This window comes from Lottia gigantea, assembly GCF_000327385.1.
Source record: "Lottia gigantea unplaced genomic scaffold LOTGIsca_1, whole genome shotgun sequence".
In the NCBI taxonomy this organism is placed as follows: domain Eukaryota; kingdom Metazoa; phylum Mollusca; class Gastropoda; family Lottiidae; genus Lottia; species Lottia gigantea.
Genome location: NW_008706746.1, coordinates 721,856 through 741,486, shown reverse-complemented (window position 1 = coordinate 741,486; position 19,631 = coordinate 721,856). Strand labels below are relative to the sequence as shown.

Below are 19,631 nucleotides of genomic sequence, written 5' to 3'. Positions count from 1 at the left end.
ATTCAACGGAATTAATAAACTCATACTTCAGACTACATTTAACTTGCAGTATAATTTATTTAACAACATAAAACAACTAAATGATACAAAATAAATATCATCAATGAGATGTAAATTGATTGGTTAATTAAAATAAAATCATGAGGTAGACATGTTGATTCATTAACATTATTCTAATCTTTCACTATTCAGCCCAATTAGGTGCAGAAGTGTAGGACGAAAAACTCTATTCGTTAGTTCATTCTGATTTAAATACAGGTACCGTATTATTTCAGTTTTTATTTCTAAATTATTGGGCCAGTTTCATAAAAACTACCACTTTTAAAAGATAACAGATAACAAAACTACATTCTAAAACAATCAATTGACTGAAACATCAAAATCTTTCTTTAGTTTTCATGAAACTGGCCCAAGGGCTGTTAACTAATTTCTATTCGATTAGCAAGACAGGCTTGTCTGGGTAATACCTCAGCCTTGATATAGTTTTTGTTGATGCCCCACCCTTCGAATTACTGAGGCTTATAGCCCATCAACATAAAAACTGGAAACTCAATTTTCATTTTTCTCTCTGTACCATCTACAGTGTACAATTCTTTAAACCTGAAAAAAAGGTCATTAACTTCAATGAAAGATAGTTTGCCAGGCAAGGTAACATACGCCCACTGGCAGCTGTCAGAAATGATAAAAAAGTATTTAGTGACTAAAGTATGATTTGTCTCATGTCAAAGAAATTTTAATAGTTTGAATTCAATGATATATATCATATTTACTGCCAGTTATTTATGCTGAGAAATTCCACCAAGTTTTTAAAAATCAATATCAATAACCCGAATACATCAAATTATCTCATCAATATACAAGATCAAACCAAATTTCATTAAAATCAGTTGAAAACTGTAGTCTCTATTGTATTCACAAACAAATTTTGACGTGTGTTTCTGAAGTCAAGGACAATAACTCAAAAACCATTCATCGAAAAATCATCAAATTTGAACTTGACCAAGATTTCATCAATATAAATGACGACACCAAATTTCATTAATATCAGTTAAAAACTGTAGTCTCTATAGTGTTCACAAACAAATTTTGACATGTTTTTCCTTCATCAAGGGCAATAACTCAAAAACGGTTCATCAAATCCTAACTTGTCCAAAATCTCATCAATATAAATGATCACACCAAATTTCATTAAAATCAGTTAAAAACTGTAGTCTCTATTGTGTTCACAAACAAATTTTGACACGTTTTTTCTAATTCAAATGCAATAACTCAAAAACTATTCATCGAAAGATCGTCAAATTCGAACTTGACCAAGATCTCATAAATATAAATGGTCACACCAAATTTCATTAAAATCAGTTGAAAACTGTAGTATCTATTGTGTTGACAAACAAATTTTGACGCGTTTTTCCTAAGTCAAGGGCAATAACTCAAAAACCGTTCATCGAAAGATCGTCACATTCGAACTTGACCAAGATCTCATCAATATAAATGATCACACTAAATTTCATTAAAATCAGTTGAAAACTGTAGTCTCTATTGTGTTCACAAGAAATGTTGACAGACCGACGGACAAGGGCGACAGCAATATATGTCCACATTTCCATGTGGGCGTATAAAAATAGTTTTTTGGAGAATTAAAGATGACTAAGCTGAATGTGTAAATAAATAAAACTTAATCACAACTGGATGTAAGACAGAAATACCAATATAGATTGACAGAAAGATATACTAATGTTAGGGATTGAATCAGGTGGCCCAGAAGAGTGAGCATGCCATTCTCTAGTGACATGTCCCACCTCCATTTTATAGTGAAGCTCAAATTCAATAATATTTTGGATTAAGACGATAATAGATAAGACAAGATTAAGCTTATGGGGCCTACCTGAGTATTAATTTTTGAAGTTCGTCTGAGTCTGGGTTATGTTTTAAGTATTTAGTAAAACCTGACCAGGAAGATACATAACCTAAATATTCCTCTACAGTCCATTCTACTCTAATCTTTAAATCATCTTTTCTACAAACACAACCACATTATATCTTTATAGTATAATACATTATTAATAGAATGGTCGAATACATTGACCATCACAAAAAATATTAGAAAATTATATTTTAAACCTGTTATAATGTCTTGCAACTGTCAGTTGTCTTCAATGTCAAGTTATTACTAACTTTGTCATATTGACATGTCTACTACTGGTAGCCTACCTTTACATTAGGCACTTTTATTGTATTACAAAAGTTTGTAAATGCAAGCAAATACTGCCAATCAGACCCTCTATTCAAAATATGCATTAATATTGTTAACAGTCTTTCTGCCCAGAGCTCTCATTGGGTGTATTCCCTAACCTACAATAACATAATTATTTCAAAGTATTTGATAGAGTTTGTAATAAATTGACATTGTGAAGACACTATGAAGGCATGGGCTGCATTGTCCAGCAACTATCAAATTACATAACGTCTATCCTTCCAAAAGTTGTAAAAACAGTTCAGCCACCCACCTGTACCAGCCAGGAAATGGTAAAGAAAATGAACTGTAATGTTGTTCTACAAATTTTCTCTTCTCATCCCAATATTTTTCACCAATTGTTTCACTGTAAAACTGAAATAAAAATTCATAGCTTCAATCAACCCTAGAAGTAGACTTGGCCGGCCATTCATGAAATCTTTACAATTTGTTACTAATTTTTAACTATTATTATTGGATATTGATCTTTATATGATATGCTCGCTTGGTTTCCAAATACATACAAACCAATCCAAATAATTCTGAAATTTTTTGGAAGTTATAGCTTTGATGAATCAAAATTTACCTGATGGATTTCATTATTTGCTGTTTTATTGTCCAGGACATTTAACCCGTAACCATAGACAACCAATCCGCCACCAGGTTTTAACACACGAGTCACTTCAGAATAAAACCTTTCTGTATCAACCCAATGTATAGCTTGGGCTATCGTAACTAAATCAGTCGAACTGTTTGACAAGAAAGACAAATCTTCTGCAGGTCCAACATGGTATTCAAGATTTTTAATCTCTCTAGGAGCATTCTCAATTTGTTTAGCACTGATGTCAGAGCCAATGACTCTTTTAAAAACCTTTGAAAGAGGGACTGTACTTTGACCCGACCCACACCCAACATCGACAGCTTGTTCAAAATCACATTTACCTTTCTTACAAAAATTCAAAATGGCGTCAAACACATCTTGGCCGTATTTAGGCCTAAATTTTGCATACAGTTCTGCATGTTTAGCTGCTTCGAATAAACGAATAGACATGTCACAATGAATATTTAATTAAGCTTGAAAATGTTTAGTTTTTTTTCTAAAATCTAACGAGAGTTATCTTCCCATAGACACTTTCTGGTTTCTAAAATAGAAAACTTTTATTGAAAATAATTAATAAACTCATACTTCAGACTACAGTTAACTTGATGTATAATTTATTTAACAACATAATATAACAAAATAAATACAATATCATCAATTACTAAATGCAACTCAAGGAAGTTAATATGTAAGGAACCCTTTTTTCTAGCCTCATCCACAAGAAGAGACTTGAATATTCATACGTACAAATTCAAATTTTTCAACAATAAATGCTTTGTACAAATTCAAATTTTTCAACAATAAATGTTTTGTGTAGTTAAAATAATAAAACTGTATTATAACAATGCATAGCACAGAGCTCTTTCAAAATAAAATATAAATATTATACTGTATATATTATTATAATAATCACTTTATTAGGGTAAGAAATTGGGCTAAAAAGCCTTTCTATTATTGTCTTTATCACAAATATATCATATTTATCAAGTTCTGGAAATATTTAGAGTTTCAAGCAGAAATATAATTAGATATAATAGAACAAGGATATTTCTGCACAAGCTAGGTACAATTCAAACATAAAAGATGAACATAAATATATTTCCTCTATATCATTGAACAGAATAAGTCTAGCATGTATAGTTTCTATAAAGCCAACATTGAAATGTAAAATCATATTATTCTTTGATGGATACAAATAACTTTGATTTATCATAGAGCTCTGGGCAGATATAACTGGTAAATACAGCCATATCTATGTATATTTATGAATAATTAATAAATACCTGTCTTATTAGATAATCTCAGAGTTATAAATGGTAGTATATTGTACAATAGTACTCTAATTTTACCTGATGCCACTTGCCCGCAAGGTTTATATAATTCAGCACCTCTTTAAGAGAATCAACATGGTTATTTCTTTTATCAATTTAGATCTATAAAAGCTTATATATAATGTACATTTGGTATTATCATTATTATTCCCCAATTTTGCCATGAATGCAGTAAATCATGTCATGATTCCAACACTCTGATTCGACTGAGCTACAGTCTGTTCTCACAACTACACTAAAAAGTAAACTTAATCATCCCCATGCAAGCCTTATTTTACTTTCGTTTTCAAGTTGTCTATTCATTCCTTTGCATGGCCTGAAAACGGTAAGGGCAACTTGAATTGAGTCTCGATTAAGGCAATATTTTTAACATGAAGACAATTTGATAACTGAATCGCCTGCAGACATGAACCTTAATATTAAATATTTACCAGAACAGTTAAGGTTTGACACGTTCTTCCATCCTACTATGAAAACCTCAGCTGAAAATGAAACCAAAATAAGGAAACACAAGTGTACTGGCTTCCTATAAACTGTTTTCATACACCAGAATCTTTTCTCTGAATCAGACACACTCAAATTTATCACAGTTCAAAGGATATTTGACTCACTATCCAAATATATCTGACAAGTCTGTATTGTTACTAGCATTATTTGGTTTATTAGTGGTCTGATTTTGTGGCATCATAAAGTTACCTCCCATCGTTTGTTGTGATGTCATCATGTTGTTAGGCTGACCAAAAGTCATTTGATTTCCACCCATCATTGCTGATTGGTTGAATTGTTGTTGCTGACCGTATGTTTGGTTGAATCCTGGTTGATATCCCATCATTCCTTGATTACCCATCATTCCCATTCTTGGCATACCCATCATGCCCATTCCTGTGTTTTGCGTAAAAGATTGAGCACTTTGGGAGGCTTTCATTTCATTTAAAGATTTCTTAGAAGTATTTTTATTCGGTAATAGATCATCAAATGCAGATAAATCAACAGATTTTGATGCTGTTGGTTTTGGTCCGTTCATTGAATTGGTCCCACTGGAAGTCATGTAAGAGTTACCTCCCATCATAGTGTTATTGCCCATGTATGGACTAGAGTTACTTCCCATGAAAGAATTGTTTCCAGGACTCCCCACACTATACGAACTAGGTGAATTCATTTTCTGTAAATTAGAGTTTATAAGAGAGGAAGTAAGGTCACGTGTTTGACTAGATGGCGCTGTTTTTGGCGCGTTTGGTCTTGACGAACCTGACGGGTTCAAAGGTTGTTGAGATTTAAATTTTAAATGGTCGTCCTGGGATTTTGCTAATCTCTGTTTTTCTTCTAAAGATAAAGTTACCTGAAAAAATGACTTCATATGAGAAATATACATCGAATGATTAATGTTCTGGTTTTATCACCAAATCTAAGTAACCATTCTCCAGACCCCAGTTAGCCAACATTCAATACAATTTAGGAATTGCTTCTGAAAATTGTGTTTGAATCCACTGCTGATAAAAAATTGATTCAAATTTCTGTTTACTATCTAAAGTGGAGCTGACAAATTAGTTCTAGTGGTTTCAGAGATATATTTTTAGAAATTCGCACAAATCATGAGCTTTCATATTAATCCTGTTCATTTAATAACGTACCTTTTGTGGTGTGACAGCAGATGGCGCTGTAGAAACACTACGGACTGGTTGAGGGGAACTTCCTGTAGTTCCATTGACGCTAGTTGCTTGTTTTGTTGTCTGACCAGAGAGTAAGCTACTCATTCCAAACCCACTTAAAAACTGATCCATCTAAAAAAAAAAAAACAGAAAGTTTTTCCGGTTTTTCTTTAAGTTATCCATAGCATTTTTCTGTTAGATTTTTGCTTCATAAACAATATTGTTTGTCCTCTCCAAATCCTGGCAATTGTTGTTCAAAATTCCTTATGGGCTGATATATTCCACAGCTTTGTGTTCACTTACTTCATTCAAACATTCCTTGGCAAGTTGATTATTATTTCCAAAACTAGTCGTACTGATGAAGATATTTTTCAAATTCAGAAACGCATTTTGGTAGCATAATTAAGATCTTCTTGCCCATTACTATTAGACAGCCCCCTACCCCAATAGTTTAAGACAGTCTCCTTAAAAAAACACAGAATGAATAGATTTTTACCCCTCTTACTTACCATAGTTTTAGGTCTTCCCGAATCACCAACAGAAACTAGATTTTTCTCATTCTCTATGGTGGTTGATATCTTGTTGATTTCAAGTGATCTATAAAACATTATGAAATACCAGTAATTTACGATAATGGTGAACAGTCATTTGGTTTGTTTCAATTTTACAAAAGACTGGATTAATTGAAGGGAAATCTAATCTCCAAGACTGGTTAATAGTGTCTAACTCAGTAGACGTGCTGTACTAGACTTTTTTGCGGTAATCTTGTTAGCCATTCCCCCAGGCTTGCATCCATAAGACAAACTAAGTGATGGTGTGATCTAAAATATAAAATCATTTCTTACTTCTGTTCTTGTTTCATCTGATCTAGTTGTTCTAACTTTGTTCTTTGTTCTGTTTCTATTTTTTGTAACATTTCTTTCACTAGAGCCATGTAGGCATTGAACTGGAAAAAAAGAAATATGTGCTTTGGAATTTAAGGTTGTAATATTGCGGTTAAGCAATGTTACGAAAGCACAGGCACAGCTTTGGGTTAGAATTCCTCTTTGATTTCTGAGGTAATGACAAGGGCTTAAGGAAAAATCCATAAAACAAAAAAATAAAATTGGTCTGGCCTTAATATAATAATAACCTATTACAGAGTCTTCACCACATCAATGAGGAACACAGACAAATGCTTGTTTACACCAACTGTCTACATAACTAAAATTACTATATCATAGTTTTTTTTCAAACAATTACCCCTTCTACCTTGTTGTTTATTGTTTAACCCCATGATCCTACCTGTTGTAAGTTTAGATTATTATCCATGGAAACTGGTATTAAATAGGGTAGTATTTTGTTGGACATTACATCTTTAGTCAATCCTAGTTTATCATGGCTAAATGCTACTGTATATATACCTAGAATATAAACACAACTAAACGATGTGACGTCTGATCAGTAAGGACACAGGCTGAAATAGGTCAGGTGTCTGAAGATTGCACAGCATGCATCTCCAAGTAACGACATGTTTCAGATTCTGTTTTAAATGTGGTTTATAACACAACCAAATTACAAGCTCAAAACTTTTTGTTTAAAAGGTGAATGAACATTATGCCAGAATAGAACTCTGAACCATTTGGTGAAATTTCTACATTTTAAGTTTTAAGGGATGAAAGTGTACGGTAAATTACCAACCTAATATTCCCATCAAAACCGCTGGTTCTCGTGTAGGAATTGTGGGTAATAAAGGCAGAATATCGTCAATAACGAACCATTTATCCATATGTTCTAACATTTGTCCTAAACACAGTAAACAGTTCACTCTTACCTATAATAAAATATAGTCATAATAAGTCATCAATTGTCGGTAATAAAAGTTGAAATGTTTTTTAAGGTGTACATTCTGCAGCACAAAATCTTGGTTTATTGTCCCATCTATTTCAGGTTCAAGACCTATTTGTCTGTTAGTAATAAAAGTTAACAGATCTTTAACGTGTACAGTCTGTAGCACATAAAGTTTTCATTTAATGTCCAATCTATTTCAGGTTCCATCTGTCGAACATAAAGAGTCTTTGTTAGTTGTCTCCTTGAAATGACCAGGAACTTTTGTCCATGTCTAACATGCATCATATATTGAGTTAAGAAATGTTTCTCAATAAGCTGTTGTTTTCCCAGCTGCCTTGACCAAGGGTTAACATCTTCAGTACTATAATTCATAAAGTGTACTTACAGCTAAAACAGAAGTTTTTAAAGTTAATTTCTTAATTCTAGGTATCACTGAATTTTTTAAAGATGTATATTCTATCAACTCTGCAAATGTTGGAATTATATTCAAACACAATTCCTAAAAAAGTCATTTATATAATTGTAATGTAGAATTTTGGGCTCTGGAAATATTGTAGCGCAGTTGATCAGAGCATTGAAATCTGAGCAGTGGTTGTTGGTTCTAACCTTGGTCAATTATTGACCTTGAGTCTGTTGACCTTAAAAAATGATATTCCTTTATTACCTCAGTCGGTAGTTGTGATAATTTAAAAAATCTTTGCCAAATTGTTTTGCCATTGACCAGTTAGCAGGAGATGTTATCTTTATCAAAATGAATTTTAGTTGGAGAGATCAAAGCCATTATTGTCTTAAAGTATTTTTTATTTCTTTTTCACACAGTATAATAATATTTACCTGTATCTGTGAGTTATCAGATTCTAGGGCCTGGTTAATCATGGGTAAAACATGGGTTTTTATGTCATTCTGGGGTGTTTTACTCAATAACAAATTCATATTCTGTAGAAATATCAGGCACACCTACAAAATTGATAAAATGTTAATTTGTATTCACAAGAACCATTCCAAATTATTAATTTTCAGGGGAAAAGCCAAGTTATCTCAAATTATTTTAAGAAAATCAACTGCTTATCCTCTTCTTCATCAGATAAGGAGGGAGAGACATTTTAGTCTTTAATGGTAAGCATTGGATAACAGATAAAAGATAAGGAGAAATTGGTAAAATATATAGGCCAAGAGAGAGTACCCTTAACAATTTGAAATCAAGAAGTCTACCAAAATAACACATTGATATTATTCTCACCTGCATGGGGTCTTTAATAGTAAACATAGGAATAAGTTGAGGTAAAATCAATCGTACATAATCTTTATCAGACGACTGTTCAGCCACCAGTAAAATGGTGGGTAATACGAAGGGAATCATATTGTTATTGTTACATTCTGTATATAATGCTGGTAGAATACGCTGCTGATTCACTCGCTGTAAATATACAATCAACCAATCAGATCAATATGCATACAACCAATCAGATCAAAGCAAAATATATAAACAGCCAATGAAAACAAAATATATATGCAACCAATCAGATCAAAGCAAAATATATGAACAGCCAATAAAATCAAAGCAAAATATATAGACAGCCTCTCATCAAAGCAAAATATTCAAACAGCCAATCAAATCAAAGCAAAATATAGTAACAGCAAATCAAAGCAAAATATATACACAACCAATGAAAACAAAATATGTATACAACCAATCAGATCAATGCAAAATATATAAGCAACCAATGAAAACAAAATATGTATGCAACCAATCAGATCAAAGCAAAATATATGAACAGCCAATAAAATCAAAGCAAAATATATAAACAACCAATCAATTCATAGCAAAATATAGTTACAGCCAATCAAAGCAAAATTTATACACAACCAATCAGTTCCAGGCAAATCATGTAAACAGCCAATCAGATCTCAGAATGCATAATAACAGAAGCATATTGTGTCACGATAATATATATTAACGCATCAGCCTTTTAGCCATAGCATCATCAGCCAGAATTTGTAGCATAACTTTCATTCACTTTATTTTGCCTCAGGTTCTAACAAGTGAATTTGAGTTGATTTGATACTTACCACAGGAAATTTGGCAATAATTTTTGGTAATCCTTTAAAAAACTGTGATTTTTCTAAATTCTCCCTTTGAAATAATGTGTCTAAATATTGCAGGGTCATGGAACCAACATCTCCAAAAAATGATACCTGAAATTTAAAAGTATTCTCATAATTACATGAAGTATACTTTATCAGATTCAGCAACTAATGATTCATCCAAAATGCTACTGAGCAGTCTCCGACGTGGGCGTTTAACACTAAACAAAATATGTTTTAATCTATTTCATTACACTTGTGCTGTCTCTGAAGCAAGTGACATATTGATAAAATCATATGAGTTCAGTATTCAACTTGGTAGTTCAGGGTATATGATGTAATATTTTCTGATATTCTGTGTTTAAAGGTATGCTTTTACTCACCTTAGTAATTTGTTCAGGAGCAGGTCTAACTGATGGTTCAATATTTAACATCAATTTAACATAATCTCGTAGTTCGTCTGGTACACGTCCTAATAGAGTACTTCTTAGGTGACGTAACTATCAAAATATAAAGTATACTATTATGAGACCCATTTAGACTTTACAAACAAAATCATTACTATAACTATCATTTCATCTGATGACAACACGTGTAAATTGTGTTGAAACATTATGTACAAAGTTGTTACTTTGAAAGTAGAGTGTTATGCCATAATATACTCCCTTGTGCATTTTGTTTATAAAGTTATTACTACTTTGTACATTAAATTTAGGGGATGTTACCGTTTTGGAGAAATTATTTTGAGAATCTAAGCAGCATCAAAACTATTATAAATTATAATAATTCTATAATTACCTCTTCCGCATTTTTCTGGAATGTTGATAATTGACCTTGACATTCAAACAGGGGTTTTCCATTGTTAAAAATAGAATAGATGAGAACACCCAGTGAATACATGTCACTAGCAGGACTGCATGTCATAGTTAATGTATATTCTGGTGCTAAGAAGTCCAGATTAGATTGGGCCACTGGCGGACTGTTATTATCCCATTCTATAAACTCATACATCGGCTAAAAAGAGAAATAGTCTTGATGAACCATTATTCAGGTAGTGTAATATAGTCAAGCCAAAATATCTGTGCAGACTGATTAAAAACACAGACAGCCGACTTCATTTTGAGGTAAAATAAATAGTAATTGAAGCCATCATAAACCATATAGTTTGTTCAATGAAATTTAAACTATCATTAATCTCAGATGTTCACTTGCTCAACTATACAAATACATACTTTATCTATAATATGTGTATTGTACATCATGCATATAGACTAGATCAAAAAGCACAGAGTAATAACAAGTTTAACGTTCTGTTCAATATACTAATTTTATGTATAATACATGAATCTGAATCAGAAATTGTTCAGAATTTTGCAAGCAACTAATATTTCAAAGATTATATGCCATTTATATCTGCCTGAAATAAGATAGGACATAAATAATTAGCTAGACTCTTTTAAAGAACAAAAAAATACCAGCTTTCATCATCAAAAAAAAAAACAGAAGAGAAAAAAGCAAAACACAAGCCAAATGAAAAGTGGAAAAATTCTGAATTATTTAAATTTTCCATTTTATCAATCAATTTCAAACAATACCAAAAAACCCTTTATTCCAAATAACCAAATATAAAAAAACAAAACACAAGAAAGCATCTCCACCGAAATAAAATCTACCTTAGCTCTATCTGCTACATATTGCTACAAAACAAGTAGAGAACTGACTTATTAACTCTAATTTCTAAAGGATAAGTTTAAAGAGACCAGTTTACACTGTTGTATGGTGTTATTGACCTTCTCACATACAGATTTTACTCATATTATAACTTCATTAGTAATAAGTTCCCATGAGAATATCAGTAACGCCCAGAAAGTTAGATGCACTATGGTTTCAGGAAATTTATGTTAGAGGTTTCTCTATATGCTATGTAATTTTTTTTTTTTATGGAAATCAGCATAGGTAGGCCTACTATAGTTTTAGGGTATTTGTATTTGATGTACTGTCTGTTTAACTGTCTAACTGTAAAAGGTTGTATAAATATTGTATATATAACCTCTGAGAAAACTGCTGACAATTGAATTGATATCACTTGTTATCAACTCACTAGCTATATAATAAATTAATGTATATCAAAAATAAATTACATAGAAAATAATACTCACAGCCTGCTCTGAAGGGTTGGTATTTAACAAACAGAAATCAAACCCTGATAATTTCCAGGAACCATTCTTATTTAACATGATTGATTCTGGACAGATGTTATGGTGCATTATTTTGGCATCGTTATGTAGAAAAGATATTCCTTCAATCACCTGAATGATAAATAACCTGGGGCATTATTCTCGTTAACTAAACTTAGATAAAATCCAGATTTTAACATATACAGAAAGCTTTAGACCTTATTCTTCAGATTTTCAGACCTTATTCTTGGTAAATAAACTTCAGATTTTCAAAAAATACAGTAATTTAATTAGATTATAAAACAGAATTTAAAATAATTGACGAAATTGATCATACAGATTACTGGAACACTACAATCTTCTCAAGTACAAATTTAAAAAATAAGACCCCTGATTAAATACTGAGGAACCATTTTCAAAAACTTATAATGAGGAGGATATTTTAGTAATTTGAATCTATCTTCATGAGCCAATCATATCTTCTAAATAAAATCAGGATTTTGTGTTAATGAGTTTTTATGGAAGATTTTAATAAAAAATATCACAAATCTTTACTTTGTGACCTAGGCTACTTATTCTCGAAAGAATCACTTGCTTACCTGTAAAAGGCCATGTCGTATTTCAACCTCAAATAATTTATATTCTTGTAATTCTTTAGGTACAGGTGTAATATTCTCGTGGTTTCCTAAAACATTGGCTAAACTTGCAAACACAGGTTCTGTTGCAAATGCTAAATACTCCCTGAAAAATAGAATGGATAATCAAGTTAAAGATAGTAAGCTTATTTTTATTTATTTAAACACTCACTCATATATATATATATATATAATTATAACTATTTGGAAAAATACCAGTTTGTCTCATATTTAACTCATTTAGAGGATAATTACCAGTGAACCGATCAGGATAAGGTTTTTTGAGGACAGAAACTGGAAAACTTGTGTAAATATTGTTGTAAATCATTAGAAGTAGCATTCTTAAAAGTAAACTTCTTCCTACCACTGTATGAAGTATTTTGTCCCATTTAGAGATCTTGAATAAAGTTATAATCATAAAGAAAATCCTCTTACCTCGACTCCTCTAAGGGTTGTAAAACTGAGAGTATTTTAGGATGCCGAAGTCTTGTTAACTGGGATACACCACGTCGTAAAGATTCTAGAATTCTCTCCCGATCACGTCGTGAATATCTCTCTAAAACTTTCTTCTCTAAAACAAATATTGATGCTTCCTGCAAAATAATAGAAAATTCATTAAAAGATTACCTTGAAATTTCAACATTGGACAATCATGGAGGAACTTTTACGGTAGGCTGTATAGCAGTTCAAAATGAAAAAAGTGGAAATGTACTGCTTATTAATTTTATACCAATATGCTCTTATGATCCTTGTGTTTTTAATTTTTAAACTATACTTCCAAAAACTAGTAAAATTTGTAGTAAGAGAGGTTATGTACCTCTTCTTGGAACATAGAAATTTATTGAAAATGGAGGGCTTCAAGCATGAAATGCTTGTCTGCATGTAAACTCTGCCCCATACTTTTTATAATTTCATTAATTTTCATTGTCACGCTCGAAAATATGATATATTTTTTTACCAAATCAATTTTTATCTTAAAACTCAAAGCAATGTGCTACCTGTTTTGTTGTTCGTTTTACACCACTATATATCTTCCAGAGTAAACCCGGACCTCCACTACCAATCTGAGAATGGGTATCAAAATCACGCTGGAGCGGGTTGCCAGGTAACGCACTACTTACGGCACTCTTGATTCTATTAAACATGTCCATATTTATTATCTACAAGATTCAACCACTGACTGCTTTATTTCTTTTAATAACTTATCTGAAAAAATGAATAAAATAAAATATACAGGCAGTGTAGATTGTAGATCCATCAATAGTTATGGATTGATCAGTGGTATCTTTCTTACAGTCTTCTATAGAGAAAAGAACTAAAAAAGCAGCATTATTATAATGTTCTTTATAATTCAATGGGGACAAATGTTTGTTGCATGAAATTGAATCAACATTAGTCTTGTAGAATAGTGACAAATGCCATAACACAGTGGTACTGATAAACACAAGGTAAATGACATGCACTTGAAAATTCTAAAAAAAATGTTTGTGAAATGACAGAATTTTTGTTAATTCTGTTTTATTGTAAATATGTTGTATTTAAGAGAGATCAGTACAAAAACTACTGAACCTTAGACTAGTAGAGTTAAAAAGAAATACAAAACGGCGTTTTTCAGTCAACCTAAAGATATTCTTATTTTATGTCATGATTTGACTATTTTGACTGCAGCTGTCATTGTTCATTGCTGTGCTGGCCGCTGACCCAATCTCTATCATCTATGAGTGTTCTAAACGAAGGAGGATCAAATTAACTGCAAAAAAGTTTCAAAAGTGTCACATACTTAGTAAAACAAATTTATGTAATTTCAAGAAATCGGTTATGTGTTGACAACAAAATAATCGATACAATTAATTATTTGACGTCTTCAAATTTTTTCCACGAAGAAAAGTCAGCCATTTTGGATCTACGATTATATATATTTTGGACACGGACTTTTAAAACTACAACATGGCGTAAATATCGACCAAAATTTGAGTTTGTTTTAATCTAAAATTGAAGAATTTGCAAATATTTACTGAAATCGTGTTTGTTCTGCTACTTCAGATATGCTGCTAACTAAACTTTCGTGAAAATGAAACTTAAATTCCAAAACTAAACTTTACATTGAACTTATTTACATTACAAAAGAAGCTCAGACCACAAATAAATAAACGAAATGAAGACGGACAATGCCATGCAGTGTGTAAATAGTGAAATTCGGTTACAAGGACAGCGGCATGAATCTGACTTCACTGATAAAGATATGTGTGCAGTGAAAGAGTAAATACTTTCTAGACATGCAGCTAGTCAAATGCCAGGCCCGTAGCTACGAACCCGCTGAGATTCAACCAGCACCAGTCTTTCTTGCCAGCTATCTTGAGTTGAATCACTCTTCGACACAAGGACAACCAATTTGCACCCCTTTAGGCTACTCAAAGAACACAAACCAAACTTGTGTTAAAAGGAAAACATAGGCTAATTCTAATAAATGATTAAGCATTAACTTCTGATTTATATTAATCTTCAATTATAGGTTTTGATACCAGCTGCCAAAATCCTCTGTTTCAATCCAATCATAAAAAATTGACAACCTTTTTTCAAAACCCGCTGTATGAAGGAACGCAAATTTACTGTTCATTTTTTGACTGAATTCTAAACAGAATTTACCGACAATTGCAATAAAATAAACATACGAGACACAGATGTAAGCTTGTTTTATTGAGTTAAAGGCTATTATTTTCTTTGTCCTTTCTCCTTCTGCCTGTGTCATTCAAGTACAAGTCTCAGAAACGGGATTTTTTTTAGCAAAGCAAATCAGTGATATGTTCACAGCTCACCATCGAAAATTGATCCTTCAAATCCCCGTTGGTCCAGAATTTGAAAGTTAAAAAGACGACTCGCCTTTTCTTGAGACTGTAAATATATATAGGAAAGACCTGTATAGAAAAGGAATTGAATTTCTTAATTTGAGTAATTTCTGATACTTCTGAAGACTATTTAGATGTATTCAAGACCCAATTCAACCTCCAAAAATGCCGGACCATGTCCTATTATTGTTAGTCCAATTCTAATGAAACTTAACATAGGTAATAATGTTTACTTTGTAGCTACAGGGGATAAGCCCCTTCCCCGTAATAAAATTCGGACAACTCGCCTATACCATTACTGCAACTAACGACGGTACACCATTGCCCCTCTGGATGTATTACTTGCCCCTGCGCGCAAGCAAGTTTTGCGACGGGTCCGATTTTTACACTATGTAATATGTTATGGGTGGGTTGAACTGTTAATTGATTTAATAAATATTTGATGCCAATTCGTCAAGTCTAATGGGAATTTAAGTTGTGTGGCAAGTTTGCATCATAAACAACTCTATTATATGCTTTAAATGAATAAATCATTAGCTGATAATCAAAGTGAACTGCTTTGTGGGTATTCTGTGTTGTATATCGGGTGGCCCAAAACGATGACACTTTTCATTTCAGGATTTTTCAAAAACGTATCAAAGCTATTTCGACCTCATACTTATAAGGATATTAGCAAATTAGCATCTTTTCAGCAAATAACAGCTTTATAGGTTGAATCATTTGGAAATATCAGCCTTTTTAAAATTCTTTGTCAAAATATATAATGCCGACAATAAATTCTGTAATATACCCTCTTCAATTAAACAAATGCCCCACGAAGAGGACATTTTCAGCAAAATTAAAAAAAACAAACATGAATAGCTACCACCAGTGTGTTTTCTCTAACTGACAAAATTGACAATGGAGAAACTGAAAGACAGTATTAGAGAGAAATTCAATAAAATACCACTTGAAACCGGACAGGCACTATCTTGTCATGGAAAAAGGGAATTCAGGTGATCTTTGCCGAAAATGGTGGCTATATATTTTTTGTACAAGACAAGGAATTTTGAAAAGGCTGGGATTCCAAAATTGTTCGACATACAGCTGTAATGTGGTGAAAAGATGTCTTCTATCTCTAAAAAGGTCGAAATATTATGATTATAGCTTTACTTTGATACTTCATGAGAAATCTTGAATTGAAAAGTGTTGCCGTTTTGTTTGGACCACCCGATATAGACAACAAGGTCCGTTGTCCTGTACGTTGTGGAATGCAGTGAAAACAAGACGAAGCAACTCTTCTACATAAACTTTTTTTATTTTCTACTGTATCGCAAATCCAAATATAATTAAAATTAGATGACAGTTTCGTTTCTCTTTTGATCAATAAGGAATTGTGGTACATGTTATCGAAACCTAAAGTAGAGCAATATGGCAACTTCCCTGTTAAAACAAAAACTTCAAACCGGACAACTCGACAATGGACCATATTCATTGTCCTGATCGATTAATATCGTTTAGTGACAATTTTTATGATGGTGCTTGAGTTTTTGAAATAATAAATGATTGAATTTTATTGTTGCTGTTATATATACGGCTAAAACCTACACCACTTAATATCAAATATATATGACTATCAATAACATTTTCTGAATATACCCTTTTAGAGACATATATTAATCATAGTATTCATACATCCGGTCCATTTCATTTGGAAACGGTTTCAGTAAACTACACGCATCGAACAATTAACCATCTAGACCCTTCAGATCAAACAATGTATCCTATCCTGAACCTTTTTATCAATAGCCCGTAGATAATCAATTATAACAACAAATTAGTCGAATCATTGATGTCAAATTGAGTCTCCCAGAGAAAATTGTGGAGTAAAATTAGAAATGATGAAATTCAATTTCGCGGGTGACGCCCATAAACTTTATGATAAAGCATGATTACTCTTTTCGAAACACCTTATGGCAATTCTCTTTTGAACAGTCCACTATATACTATACAACTTTTACTCTAGATTTCGCCATACTTTGGACTATGTTTTGATTAACGGAATTGTCTTACTTTTTTGATCCAATTTGTCTATAATATCGTAATGTCGACCCTTAAACTTTATATGCTTAAAGATAATCTCATTTGGGCACTATTTATTGTTTTTGTCTAATTCCATCCTGCAGATAGATTGCCCTTTTCGATCATAGCACTACATTATATCATTCAAAATTTGCAATTGGTATGCTATCTTGTTTTGCTGCTTAGTTGGACTGAATAGTTTATAATCAAAGCCAGTTATACGCGATAGTTTTGATCAATGGCTTGCTAACGAGTCACAATCTCATTTTTAACTTTTTTTTAGATCAGTGGTTGCTCACTACCATCGTGTTACTATCTGCTGCCTAGTAGTCACGTAATTAAGATCGAAAGTGGCTCAATGCCATCGTGTCACAATCTAGAGCTATAGTTTGTACGCGATAGCCTTATTGAATGGTCGCTCAAGCTTTATCTCCTAGCTAGTTTGACAAATTGTGTTTTAAACCGATGGTGGCTCACTGGCACCATGTTTGCTGCCTGGTTGGTCACGTAATTAATATCGAAAGTGGCCCAATGCCATCGTGTCACAATCAAGAGCTATAATTGTACGCGATAGTTTTATTTAATGATGGCTAACTGCTATCGAAGCTCAATCTCCTAGCTAGTTTGGTGGCTAACTGCTATATCTGGTACTAAAAGTTGTTTTAGATCAATGGTAGCTCACTGGCATCGTGTTACAAACTGCTGCCTGGTTGGTCACGTTATAAAGATTAATAGATTGCTATATCGTATTCCTCAAAGGACCAATAACAATTATAATTGATATTTTATTGATTGGTTAGTTATAATTGTTTGACTTATTATACCATGACGGTCTTGTATCATATCATTTGATTCGATTCATCGATCTGACCAAGTTTATTATCCCAGATATAACTGTCTCAGAAATGAACCTCCTCGGCACGTGTTTCTGGTGATTTGAATATAAAGACGCGCAAAAGTGTATCGTAAACGAAAATATCGTGTGTTTTTTGGTGAATTTTCTTAAACAGAATACATGTATTTGCAATTTTTTGCTCCGGATAATTGTAAATTAGGAATCCCAACTGAACTGATCGACTGATCTTAACGGAGTTTTACGTCCTATGCCACGTTTATTGAAATAACGAGGATACCTGAGCAGTAAAAGATAAAAATGTCTTTCACGTCGAACCTGATCATCATTGTTGGTTTATTCCGAGGCTGTACAGGTAAAATAAATATTATCAGTTTCGAAAATTCTTTTAGAGCTTGTTATCGGTGATGTTCAGTCAAGTTTGTATTAGGGCTGTCTCCTTAGAGGTATACTACCTCTTAGAATGGACATAGAATCCATAGTCTCTCAAACTCTGCCAATAAGAGTATATATTCATTAGTTGGACTAAGGTTGACTAAAGAATAGAATCTTTATATAACACAATATATCCATTAAACTAAGTAATAATTGAAAAACGCTTCTAAGCTAAGTTAAAAAAAAAGTTTTTTGTCGCCCTAAGAGGTAGTAGACCTTTACAATTAGTTAAGTTTTGATAAATAAGTTTATTGAATGAGGATGAGTGGGCGAGACGATATATTCTCACTCTGAAACATCTGATGAGCTTGACTTAACTCGACATCATAGAGTCCATATAATTCAACCCTTTTCATTCTATAATAATCCCTTCCAGGATCCTTGATCGACTGCATAATCCCCCTTGCCCTTATAAATCCTTACTATTTCATGATTTTCTCCTAGATTTTTCAAGCAATCTTTTCCACGTCGGAGAATATAGCCTGGCTGAATAGAACAGCCTGAATTACACCCCCACACCCTGAGAATGTCAAATTAATTACCCCCAGGCTGATTGAATATCCCTGGCATACTCCATATACGCGATTTTTGATGTAATTACTAAAAGCGACAGGTGCGCCATTTTTTCTCACCGATCGTACCTTAGATTAGCTAAGCCAGTCAGTAATAGTATTCACAGCTCAGCATCGAAATTTGAGCTTTCAAAGCTATGTGTGTCTCGTTTTCGTTTTCTCGTTTAAAAGTAAAAAAGACGACTCGTCATTTTAAGATACTCTATATATAGAAAGAGAGTTCAATTGTGGATTTAAGGAATTAAACTATTTTTGTACATTTTAGTACCTTTGAAGACCTATATTCAAGACCAAAATCACCCCCCCCCCCCCCCCCCCCCACC

At 32.6% G+C, this 19,631-nt stretch overlaps 3 protein-coding genes across 3 annotated transcripts; all 3 read right to left on the bottom strand.

The window, feature by feature from the left end:
• Window positions 1-31: 31 nt before the first annotated feature.
• LOTGIDRAFT_227805 (hypothetical protein) lies at window positions 32-3,355 on the bottom strand. The gene is made up of 4 exons (XM_009045407.1): window positions 2,820-3,355; window positions 2,508-2,608; window positions 1,886-2,017; window positions 32-600 (listed from the first exon to the last, which is right to left on the bottom strand). The coding sequence occupies exons 1-4, from the start codon at window positions 3,282-3,284 to the stop codon at window positions 510-512; spliced, it is 789 nt and encodes a 262-aa protein (XP_009043655.1). The 5' UTR covers window positions 3,285-3,355; the 3' UTR covers window positions 32-509.
• Window positions 3,356-4,775: 1,420 nt separating this feature from the next.
• LOTGIDRAFT_151905 (hypothetical protein) lies at window positions 4,776-6,411 on the bottom strand (the record flags this gene model as incomplete). The annotated part of the gene is made up of 3 exons (XM_009045406.1): window positions 4,776-5,504; window positions 5,797-5,946; window positions 6,324-6,411. Coding segments are annotated over 3 exons (967 nt in total), but the record flags the coding sequence as incomplete, so codon positions are not given.
• Window positions 6,412-6,655: 244 nt separating this feature from the next.
• On the bottom strand, window positions 6,656-13,692 carry LOTGIDRAFT_151904 (hypothetical protein; the record flags this gene model as incomplete). Its single annotated transcript, XM_009045405.1, has 14 exons — window positions 6,656-6,760; window positions 7,099-7,217; window positions 7,495-7,627; window positions 8,030-8,143; window positions 8,479-8,601; window positions 8,885-9,061; window positions 9,715-9,840; window positions 10,113-10,229; window positions 10,528-10,708; window positions 10,962-10,966; window positions 11,889-12,038; window positions 12,506-12,647; window positions 12,977-13,134; window positions 13,540-13,692. 14 exons carry the CDS (start codon window positions 13,690-13,692, stop codon window positions 6,656-6,658), a joined length of 1,803 nt encoding a protein of 600 aa, XP_009043653.1.
• Window positions 13,693-19,631: the final 5,939 nt, after the last annotated feature.

Coding starts and splice junctions, on each gene's coding strand:
- LOTGIDRAFT_227805 (XM_009045407.1), bottom strand. CDS start 3,284: ATGTCTATTCGTTTATTCGAAGCAGCTAAACATGCAGAACTGTATGCA. Junction 2,609..2,819: donor CAAATAATGAAATCCATCAG/GTAAATTTTGAT, acceptor TTTTTATTTCAG/TTTTACAGTGAAACAATTGG. Junction 2,018..2,507: donor CCATTTCCTGGCTGGTACAG/GTGGGTGGCTGA, acceptor TTGTGTTTGTAG/AAAAGATGATTTAAAGATTA.